Here is a 12,043-nt window from a genome sequence, read left to right on the forward strand (position 1 = left end):
TAACAATATAACAATGCTTTTAATTCAAGACACCTCGTAACACAAATAAGACTTTTGGACCAACAAAGACTATTTTATTTGGATTCTTTAATTTCATTGTGTACATTCAACACCACTGTACAATGGTCATTAAGGGGTTGTGGCAGAGGTCTGGACCACTCTATGAAGGTTGTGGCTGTTCAGTTCAATACCCCATACCTTACGTTTAATCAAATTCTAGGGATCTTCTTCCATTTCTTGGCTGCAAGTAAGATAAGGAAATGTTACAGATGAATGAAATCAAACAAACATTTTAACAGAGTTTATTCCTGTCCTCTGAATGTGTGTATTCATACCCGATATAAGAAGTATCCTCTGCTCTGAATTCCCTCAGGTCCCTGGAGATCATCCTAAACAGATTGCACAGTAGGACAGAATATATCAATGAACAGGTGCTCTACATTCAGGTATGGTCTCATTTGAGTATGGCAGTATTTATTCAGCCGACAACTGCTTCCCGATGAAAAGAAAGTCTTACAATTTCAGTTGGAACAGAAAGCAGTGTGCTAGATATCCTTGTTGAAGCTTATTTCCACTTATTTCATTCTTTCGTAGGCAAAACCATTAGAGTAGAGATCACTCCCATTGAGTTTCCACTGTAAACAGACACACACTAAGCTGAGCACTTTTCCTCTCACAGTTCTGCTGTAGTTACTATGTCAACACCAATCCCATGTAGGATGAAGGATTAATTATGTTGAGTTAAAGCACAGCAATGTGGAAGTTCACCTGTCAGATGCACTAATTTTAGACCGTAATTACCTGAATCATGGAAAAGAACAGCTAATGTAGACAGAGCGAGTACTGAGTGACAGTATGTGTGTAAAACAGGTAGCCTCGATACGCACAATGAATCACATGCATATACTGTACACAAACAGACATCACATACACAACAGTCTCATAATAGGGTAACGCACTGAAAAAATGACAAATCCTGTACACATTGACAAAGTGAAAAGAGCATATCCTCCAGATGCCCAATATTGACTCCTGAGTGTCGCAGCGGTCCAAGACACTGCATCTGTGCTACAGACCCTGGTTCGATCCCGGGCTGTATCACAGCCGGCCGTGATCGGGAGTCCCATAGGGCGGCGCACAATTGTCCCAGCGTCGTCCGGGTTAGGGGAGGATTTAGCCAGGGTCGGCCGTCATTGTAAAATAAGAATTTGTTCTTAACTGACTTGCCTAGTTAAATAAAAGAAAAATTGACTGCTAAGGGCACATCAAGAGTTTTAGCTCTCCCGTGTAAATAAAAGAGATTTAAAAGATCTTTCATCTGATCATTACTATCACACTATAACAAAGTATTGTCAATTGTGGTGGCTTTGTTGTAAACTCAGCAAAAAAAGAAACGTCCCCTTTTCAGGACCATGTCTTTCAAAGATAATTCGTAAAAATCCAAATAACTTCACAGATCTTCATTGGAAAGTGTTTAAACACTGTTTCCCATGCTTGTTCAATGAACCATAAACAATTAATGAACATGTACCTGTGGAACGGTGGTTAAGACACTAACAGCTTACAGACGGTAGGTTAATTAAGGTCACAGTTATGAAAACGTAGGACACTAAAGAGGTCTTTCTACTGACTCAGAAAAACACCAAAAGAAAGATGCCCAGGGTCCCTGCTCATCTGTGTGAACGTGCCTTAGGCATGCTGCAAGGAGGCATGAGGACTGCAGATGTGGCCAGGGCAATAAATTGCAACAGCTGATCGTCCTCGCAGTGGCAGACCACATGTAACTACACCTGCACAGGATCGGTACATCCGAACATCACACCTGCGGGACAGGTACAGTATGGCATCAACAACTGCCCGAGTTACACCAGGAACACACAATCCCTCCATCAGTGCTGAGACTGTCCTCAATAGGCTGAGAGAGGCTGGACTGAGGGCTTGTAGGCCTGTTGTAAGGCAGGTCCTCACCAGACATCACCGGCAACAACGTCGCCTATGGGCACAAACCCACCGTCGCTGGACCAGACAGGACTGGCAAAAAGTACTCTTCACTGATGAGTCGCGGTTTTGTCTCACCAGGGGTGATGGTCGGATTCATGTTTATCGTCGAAGGAATGCGCGTTACACCGAGGCCTGTACTCTGGAGCGCGATCGATTTGGAGGTGGAGGGTCCGTCATGGTCTGGGGCGGTGTGCCACAGCATCATCGGACTGAGCTTGTGCGTTACAGGGAAGACATCCTCCTCCCTCATGTGGTACCCTTCCTGCAGGCTCATCCTGACATGACCCTCCAGCATGACAATGCCACCAACCACACTGCTCATTCTGTGCGTGATTTGCTGCAAGACAGGAATGTCAGTGTTCTGCCATGGCCAGCGAAGAGCCCGGATCTCAATCCCATTGAGCACGTCTGGGACCTGTTGGATCGGAGGGTGAGGGCTAGGGCCATTCCCCCTAGAAATGTCCAGGAACTTGCAGTTGCCTTGGTGGAAGAGTGGGGTAACATCTCACAGCAAGACCTGGCAAATCTGGTGCAGTCCATGAGGAGGAGATGCACTGCAGTAATTAATGCAGCTGGTTGCCACACCAGATACTGACTGTTACTTTTGATTTTGACCCCACCTTTGTTCAGGGACACATGATTAAATCTGTTAGTCACATGTCTGTGGAACTTGTTAAGTTTATGTCTCAGTTGTTGAATCTTGATATGTTCATACAAATATTTACACATGTTAAGTTTGCTGAAAATAAGCGCAGTTGACAGTGAGAGGAGGTTTCTTTTTTTGCTGACTTTATGTCTAAATAATAATAATTTGGTGGGTGCCTATATTCTATTTCACACATGTACAAGTGTGCATTCATATGCATGTGTGAATTAGAATAGTTTTTTTTGCATATCCGAAATCTCCCTGAGAAACTCTTGGAGAATGGGGCCATGGTCTGCTATTATCAACGGCAACCCTGGAGCAATAAGGATTAAGTTCCTTGCTCAAGGGCACATTGACAGATTTTTAATGTTGTCGGCTCGGGGAGTCAAACTAGCGACCTTTCGGTTACTGGCCCAATGCTTTAAACGCTAGGCTACCTGCCACCAGCTAATAAAAGATTACCGCAGGGGTCTCCAACAGGTCAATCGTGAGCTACCAGTAGCTCGCAGACCACCTATGAGTAGCTAGCCAAACAATTATGAAAGTACATGCAATTGTCACGTGTTCCAGAGCAAACTGTCATAAATAAATCTCACATATATCAGACAGCCAAGCTCCCAGCTACTGTCTAACCAACACAACATTAACATTATCCCACACCTGGTTAGCCACTATTGGCTTAAAAAGCCAAAACTAACACAATATCTGCCAATTAATTTCCAGCAATATTGCCCCTTTCTATCTGTGCGGTGCGGGCCTTTGTCTATCACTCCGTGTGTAGCCAATAGTGATGGGTCGTTTGCAAACGATTGGCTCTTTTTGAACGCCTCTTTTTGGTGAACGTCGGCTCCCATATTTGCATACTTTTACTACTGCTTTTTGACCTCCAGGCGTCGATTATCTGCAGATAAATTATAAAAACATTATCTGAAGATGGTAATTCCTCAGTGCGGGAACAATATAGTGAGGAGAGAGCCTTATCCTAGTCCACGCAAATCTTTTCAGTGTGTAACTGTCTTCATTTATTTTGTAGGCAATCTAATAATTTGGTCAGGAAATGTTTTATTTGAACTCACATTTCACGATCTGACATTATGTTAGGCAACGTTTTAGGCTTTAAAATTAGAGATATACAATTTTTCCATGGTTTTAGGTCAGTTTCTAAGCATTACTTAACAAAGAGCCAGTTGGGAGCCAAAGGTCTCTTTTAGGTGAACTGAACCAAATGATCCGGCTCAAAGAAAAGACTCGGAATGCCCATCACTAGTAGCCAGTTGATGTGATAACCATCTTGTGGGACGACAGAGATAGTTTTCCCAAAACCTTCTCAATTAAATGTTAACTGCAAAGTAGTCTTACCTGGCAGAAATATATCATGAGTAGGTACAGTATATAATTTGTATCTATTGTTATTTTCAAACTTTACAATGAAATGAGCAGCAGCAGTACAGAACCATTAGTAGCTTGTGACATGTTTCATTTTTTTAAAGTAGCTCTCATGCTAGAAAGGTTGGAGACCCCTGGATTAGTGTGATATTTCCTCTCCAAAGAATCAAATCAAATTGTATTTGTCACATGCGCCGAATACAACAGGTGTAGAGCTTATAGTGAAATGTTTACTTACATGCCCTTAACCAACAATGCAGTTAAGAAAAATACAAAAAAAAGAAAATAAATAAAAGTAACAAATAATTAAAGAGCAGCAGTAAAATAACAATAGCGGGGCTATATACGGGGGGTACCGGTACAGAGTCAATGTGCAGGGGCACCGGTTAGTCGAGGTAATATGTACATATAGGTAGAGTTATTCAAGTTATAATGATGCAGATATGTAAAAAGGAACATGCAGATGGTACATACGCGGACCACAAACTCCTCTCCTCTCTCTCGTCTGGTATTGAGTTGAGGAACTAGCTGCAGGAGAGGATGCATCACAGGGGACTGACACATCCACAAAACATACGGACAGACATGAAGAAACATGAGAACCATGAACAACTGCCCTGAGACAGAGACAAAGGGCTGGGGGCTGCAGAGAGGACTCCATATACACACTAGACACCCCATCCATACAGACACACACACACACACACACAGAACACACACACACACACACACACACACACACACACACAGTCCTCAGTACAACCCTGTGTTCATTTGCAGACTCTGCATTCATGTTTAGATCAACAAAGCACATAGTGACAGCACGCTCTCCACATGCAGGCCATGCACAATGTCTAGGAAATACGTCATATTTTCATTGTTATCTGGTTGACATATTTTACATTTTGTCAACTCAACGTGATTTTACTGTGCTAACATCCTCTGAGGATAAACTATAACAAACCTTTGCAAAGCCAATCTCTGCCCAGTGACTGTAAACAAAGCTATATCCTAAATGAATGAATGAAGCCTTCACTAGAAATAGAGGATGGCATTTTGGTTCCATTACAATAACTTGGAGACTTGAGAAGAAAATGGTTGGCACTTAAAAATACAGTCTGCCATGAATTATTCAGATGGGGCAGAAAATGTGTCCGTTCCTTGTCACTTCTGTTTATCTAATTTACACTGATGGTGTTCCCCACGTCAGTCAAACTGATGACACAGCGGAAGGGAGGGGGAATGAGGAATTCAAAGTAACTTGTGCAAACAAGACAAGATATATGGATGTGGACCTAAATGCAGCACCTAAAATTGTTTCCAAGAAAGTTGCATGCAGAGCAAGAGACAAGGAGAAGGGAAGCACTGTGACAGGTGGAGCAGTGTTTTTCCAACTTTCTTTATACCACAGAAAACTATGGTATTTCCTATACCAAGAACCAGAAATGTAGGGGACTATCTCCTTGGAGGACAGCTATTGAGAACTGACTATGTTAACAAGCTGATGGACTGAGCAGCAATAGGGTCTGTGTTTGTCTGCGTGTATGCATTTTGAGAAGGTAAGAGCTGGGGTAATGTAATATGCAGAAGAGTTTGCAATTCATGCCTCATAATATTTTTGTTAAACTGGAAATAAAAACTAAGCTAAAACGTAACACTTTTTCAGGATAAAAATTCATGTTCTAGAGTAAATAAGTAATACAATACTAAAAGCACAGTACAAGTAACAAAGAATAACAAAATGCAGTGTGCCTTGTCAAGCAGTGCAAAGTGACCTTTAACCCAACTTACCGCTCCCTCTGTTGGGCCAGCACCTTGTTGCTTAGCATAATGAAATAAAAACTATACACAAGCAAACACACACACACAAATAAAACATTTCAAACGTTTTTATGTTGATTGCATTGATAGGCGTTCACTAAAGGGAACATATTTCAATAGACAGATGAAAGACATGATGAAGCAGACATGATAAAACAGACAATGTCACACTTACCCTTTTACTAGGATTGTCTCGCACTTTCATGTCCTGCAATGTCAAGAAAACAAAACTAAATGTACTATTGAAAATGATTAAAGGAGTAGTTTACTATTTTACAACTTGATGTTAGATGGTTCCTCACCCTGAAAGTAGTCTATGAGCCAGGAGAAACTGTAATCCATGGTCCAGTTTTCTTTAAACAGCAATTACAAACTTCAGCTAACTTTAACCACTGCTATTTAAAAATCTATGGAAATGATGATGGCATGTGTGCATGTTTAAAAAAAATATGTCCAAATCACCTGAAATCAACTATATTTGGTTTGATGTTACTTAAAGGTGATTAGGCCATTTGAAAAGAAAACATGCTCATGAGCCGCCATCACTTCCATAGATTTTTCACTAGAGGTGGATAAAGGTAGCTGAAGTTTGTAATGGCTGTTTGAAGAAAACTAAACCATGGATTCGTGAACTACTCCTTTAAACACTGCATATACACTGAGTGTACAAAACTCTTTCCATGACAGATTGACCAGGTAAAAGCTATGATCCCTTACTGATGTCCCTTGTTAAATCCACTTCAATCAGTGTAGATGAAGGGGAGGAGACAGGTTAAAGAAGGATTTTTTAGCCTTTAGAGAATTGAGACATGGATTGTGTATGTGCCATTCAGAGGGTGGACATACAGCCAACTTGACATAACTGTGGGAAGCATTGTAGTCAACATGGGCCTGCATCCCTGTGGAACGCTTTCGACACCTTGTAGAGTCCATGCTCCAACAAATTGAGGCTGTTTTGAGGGAATCTCAATAGGAGGAAGGTGTTCTTAATGTGTTGTACACTCAGTGTATGTGCAACTGTGCTGTGCTCACAGAACAGAATAAACCACGATGTGTGTACATGTGATATGATTATTGTTTGAGCTACTATGCTGGAACATGAAGGGTGGAATACCTTAGACTTCTGTACAAGGATTAACACACAGAGTTCTCCCAAAACATCAGGTGTCTAGAGTAGCAACCAGAGAGCAAGGGGGAGGAGGTGAGAGAAAGAATCTGATACAGTTGTACACACTTTCATTTCAAGCCTGTAAGTGATTAGTTCAATTTGATCATAATTGGAATTGATCCTGAACTTGAAAATATACGAGAGTGAGAAAACATTTAACATGCATCTATTCCCTTCAGTGCTTTTTTTGTACCTTTATTTAACTTTCCTTTGATCATTTCATTATTCTAGTCTTACCCGAAATGGCAGGTCTGCAGAAAAGTAGGATGAGCACACATCTTCAAGCTATGGGAGACAAGACAGGTGAGTGCTGTTATGAGAGGGGGAGTGAAAAATACACTTCTCTTCGTTTCAAAGGAAAGCAACAACTCACAGTCTTAGTATGGGAAAATGTAGAGACAGAGAGACAGAGAGAGAGAGAGAGAGAGAGAGAGAGAGAGAGAGAGAGAGAGAGAGAGAGAGAGAGAGAGAGAGAAAGAGATGTGCTGTAGTTCTGTGGCCAACCTGGTTGAGAAGCTGGTCCTGGTATATATTTGCTCTCTGCTGTTGTATTGGAACACCTTCCATTGAAACACAGACAGACACAAGAATCATTACATCTCTATCATCGTATTGATACTGTAGCAGTAAGGTGGTAGGAGTGTGCAGATTGTGATTACACAGCCATAACAATCCACTTCAAGTGCATCACAGACATCAATCAATGCATTTTAACAACATAACAGGAGGATGGGGACTTGGAGAGTGCATTGAAGCTTTCCTACACTCTTAGAAAAAAAGGGTTCCAAAAGGATTCTTCGGTCATCCCTATACAACCCTTTTTGGTTCCAGATAGAATCCTTTTTGGTTTCAGGTAGAACCCTCTATAAAAAGGTTTCTTCAAAAGGTTCTCCTACTATGGGGACAGCCGAATAACCCTTTTAGGTTCTAGATAACAACTTTTTTTCTAAGAGCGTATGTTATGCTGTAATCAAATCTGTTCATTTTCAAAAACTCATAGTGACCAACAAATTGAGGTTGTGCTTCTACATTTGCATTGCTTGCTGTTTGGGGTTTTAGACTGGGTTTCTGTATAGCACTTTGTAACATCGGCAGATGTAAAAAGGGCTTTATAAATAAATACATTTGATTGATCAATCAAAGCAGCATTAAATCGCTCAATGTCACAGAAAATAACCCTTAACAAATATAATTTCTCACGTCACTGAAGAGGGATTGACACAATTGCCATTGTAAATCTATTTATGTTTCAATTATTTGTGATATTATTGCTGTTTGGAGCCAAATCCTAGTCACCGTTAGGAGTCATTAAGATTTTGCCTGTTTGTCAAGGCCACGGTTTGCCTGCATCAGATTAGGCTGACATGCCTCTGCCCCATGGGGGGTAATTGTAGTAGATTCAAGCTGTCAGTCGTAGAACAAAGAAAGGAGTTAGAGGGGGAGAAGAGAGCCATGCATGAGAGAGAATAGAGAGAGAGTGAAATGACCAATGCAGTAAGTACTGTTACAGGTTTAGGTTTTTCCATTTATGTTTTGAGGTTGGACATTAGCACGTAGGGCTCACCGATTGGTGTCACCTCATTAGTCAGTATGTGTTACACCTGTACTGGTTGCCATCTTGTTAGTGGGAAGGTGTTTCACCTGTGCTAGCCCAGGTACTATTTAAGAGTGGCTGGCCCAGTGCTCCAGTTGTCTTGATGGATGCGGAGGGTTAACACCTTTACTTACCGCTCCCTATTTTGTGTTCTATACAAACAATCCTTTATCTGGCTTTGTTTGCTTCCTGTCTTTATTAAGTTTAATGTGGGTTTTTCTTTTGTTTGCAAATTTAGCGGGTGCTCATGGTGGGTGTCTAAGGTTCCAGTTGTTGTTGCTAATCAACTTTCAGTGGACACCCCCATGAGTGTCTTTCAGAATCCCTCCTAAAACCCCACGGTTCATTTTGGTTGTTGGTCAGTGACTCTTTGTTAGTTCCCCTTCTGTTTGAGTGAAATGTTTTGCTTTAGAACTTATCAGTACACTAAAATCCAAATTTGACAGAATATTACCAAAACATTAGGAGTTCCTCTCCAACTGATGTATGTTATGTATATGGCTATGTGGAGGCATTCGAGTAAAAGTGTAATTATGTACTAGAACAACAGGCTGAAGTTGCATTAGGCCTACTGGTGGTTGCAGCTTCTATATGTTTAGGCTACACCAGTTCTCTATGCTGCACAGTTTAGAATAAATACAATTCCAGTCAGAGAAAATCCCATAACAGAACGAAAATACAGTCTTGGATAATAGGTTATAAACCAACAAGACACCACGGCCTCTTCATAACAAAATAAACTTACCAATTGAAAGTGCTGTAGTATGTCAAATATTTCTCAAACCTTCTCTCCGTTGCGCAAGTTCACAAGAATGCGTAATTATGCTCAATAATATGTTTGACGTGTAAGAATCTTGAGTTTAAACATTTATGGGTCTATTCATATTGTAAAGAATTTAAATATACTGTACCTTTGGTCTACAGTTTTATTTAAGGAGAAGTAAACTCTCATTGCACTTTAAATCTATAACGTTTATTTTGTAAGGTAAACAAGTTCCTTTCAATCTTTTCAACATATTGTTTTTTTTGCAAAAAATGTCTTAAGTAGTAAATGCAAATAGACTTGAACTGAATGATTTAAATGAGCTTGCTGATTACCAATTTATGTTGAATGTTTTTGAACAAATTCATTTTTCCTAAACTATTCATTTAGGCTACATCAGACCCGCAAACATTTTTCATGGCCTAAAGTTTTACGTTTTTACATCTTGACTTGGACCTATAGCAATGCATAAGACTGTCCATATTCTATACCCAAAGCGTGGTCAAAATATATATATATTTACTTACTTTTGCAGACTGGGATCGCTGAGATGAGGAGAACAAGAAGCGTGAGGCTCGTGCTGCTGAGCGTGTTCATTGCGCTGGTGCTGAGAACGCTCACGTAGCTCACGCTGCCGCTCTGAGAGACTCTGGTTTGGCACTGAGAGGTCTTCATCATTACCTTTCTCTGGTTGCTCTTGGTTTATGTTCTTGCCGATCTGTGATTTCTAATCTTTCACAGGAACAATTTTAAAGCACAAGGTCACCCCCTCTCTACATCAATGACACTACACTGCGTCATTAATTCCACGCGTGCATACACTAGGGCCTATCTAATTGATGAGTAAGGCTAGGAGGAAACGTGGTGCTATAACAGAAATAACATTCTGCCTGAACAAATAAACGAATAAGATATAAAACACCATATGTTTGACATAATATCTGAAAATATTATTAGTTTTACAATTATTTTATCGTATTGTCTAAATCCAGGTCTTTATAACACCAAACCGTCATATAATGAAATAGATATTGTAGCTTAATGAATTTATATCCTATTCGTCAATCAAATGGGTTCAGACATGACAAGAAAGTGACAAGAAGTAATGAAAACACGATATTAAAGAACAAAACTGTACTATTTAAGACCGTGGGAATTGAACAGTAGGCTATTCAGACCTACTGTTAAAATAAATATTCAGCTTATATGTTTTAAAAAACGACTTAAAGTTTGCAAATTTGCTAGTAGTTCATTGGAATTCATCAACTCTGTTGGAGAAGAGAAAAAGTGTCTTTCTGGTATGTGGAAGATCCTAGAGTGAGGCAGCACTCATCCGGAAAGGGTATTATGGAGGCAGGAAATTGTATAATCAGGCGAGTGCCTTTATGTCAAGAGGTCCTATGAAACACCATGACTGCCTGGTATGTGACTGCTGTTTTTCCACCCCACTCATAGAAGAAATGGAAGGGCCATTTTACAGTCTTTCAAACAATGTAGTCTGGAATAGAAGGTTTGAGGCCCCCAGCCTGTACAGCGGGTCAGCGAATCGAACTTTACCCCAAAATAGAACAATAAGAAGGCAGGCAGAAGAATATCAAACTTGATGTGGATAAACTAATACACATTAGCTCTCACGCACCACCACCCAAGGGTCACCAGGACAGAGCCATGTATTGTAGACTACTGTGAGAAGTTATGGTTGACAACTTTATACAACTTTATACAAACAAAAGCCTTATGAGAGAGCCTTATGACATAATCAGACAATGGATTGTATAGAAACAAAGCACACATTACTTCATACTCAGGTTGACATTGTCATCTGAGACTTTTTCATTTATGTCCAGAGCAAGTGTAAATGTTATGTGTAGCCTGTTTCAGAATAAAAATACTGTTGTACAGTAAACCCATTAGAAAGATTAAACATCTGTTAAACTTCACTATTTATCAAAGTTGTACATAACAAATGAACACCATCACAGACTGGTTCAGCAACCACACAGATGCTGAGCCAGTCAACCATTTATTCAACCCGTCAGTTCTCTGTTTCCATCTTCTCAAATATACTATTTAAGTAGCAGTCGTGTGACCTCAGTTCTCTCAAAGCCAGCCTCTTCTCAGTAAGTTCACACAATTAGACTACGGCAATGTGCATCTGTATTCTTCAATTGATATCAATAAAACTGTAATCAAGCTTGTCATTACTATCTGTACTAAATGGCCAAAGGTCCATCATGTCAACATCAGTTAACCCATATTCTACGCCTGCTGTGTTGAATATGGCTTCAAGTGAATAGTATACTACACTGTTAAAATGAAGTGCTTTGTAACACTAAATCTAGTAGCAACTGAGCTGCCATCACCTTAAAAGAGACAAAACCTTAACTTGGCTGGAGTATTGAAACATGGTTGTGAGGGTATTGGGACAGATTTAAGGTGTACTGAAACATTCATCCGGAGGTGTTCTGAAACATGATATGGTGTGTTGTAACATCACATAATCAAGAGTTGTGCAACTCTTGGAAACACTATTATGGTGTTAGAGTCCTGTGTAGAGCAGAATTAGATCCCTTCTCTTTTGGTGTCGTTTCCTCTCTAAAGCTCCTAAACACTATGATGGCGTTTCAAATCCTGTCTAGTGCAGAATTACATCCCTTCTTCAGG

General features: G+C 40.2%; 1 protein-coding gene across 4 annotated transcripts; it reads right to left on the reverse strand.

Annotated features, from left to right (window-relative positions):
* Window positions 1-10,121, reverse strand: LOC106560273 (neuromedin-U). Of its 4 annotated transcripts, XM_014122999.2 has the most exons (9): window positions 9,907-10,121; window positions 7,527-7,582; window positions 7,260-7,307; window positions 6,969-7,022; window positions 6,030-6,062; window positions 5,825-5,875; window positions 4,508-4,588; window positions 336-389; window positions 1-241 (listed from the first exon to the last, which is right to left on the reverse strand). In XM_014122999.2, exons 1-9 carry the CDS (start codon window positions 10,055-10,057, stop codon window positions 206-208), a joined length of 564 nt encoding a protein of 187 aa, XP_013978474.1. In that variant the 5' UTR covers window positions 10,058-10,121; the 3' UTR covers window positions 1-205. The 4 variants fall into 4 exon arrangements, with proteins under 4 accessions (XP_013978474.1, XP_013978476.1, XP_013978475.1 ...); XM_014123001.2 differs by lacking the exon at window positions 5,825-5,875 and having other exon boundaries at window positions 4,508-4,561; XM_014123000.2 differs by lacking the exon at window positions 5,825-5,875.
* Window positions 10,122-12,043: the final 1,922 nt, after the last annotated feature.

This window comes from Salmo salar, chromosome ssa10, assembly GCF_905237065.1.
Source record: "Salmo salar chromosome ssa10, Ssal_v3.1, whole genome shotgun sequence".
NCBI classification, from domain to species: domain Eukaryota; kingdom Metazoa; phylum Chordata; class Actinopteri; order Salmoniformes; family Salmonidae; genus Salmo; species Salmo salar.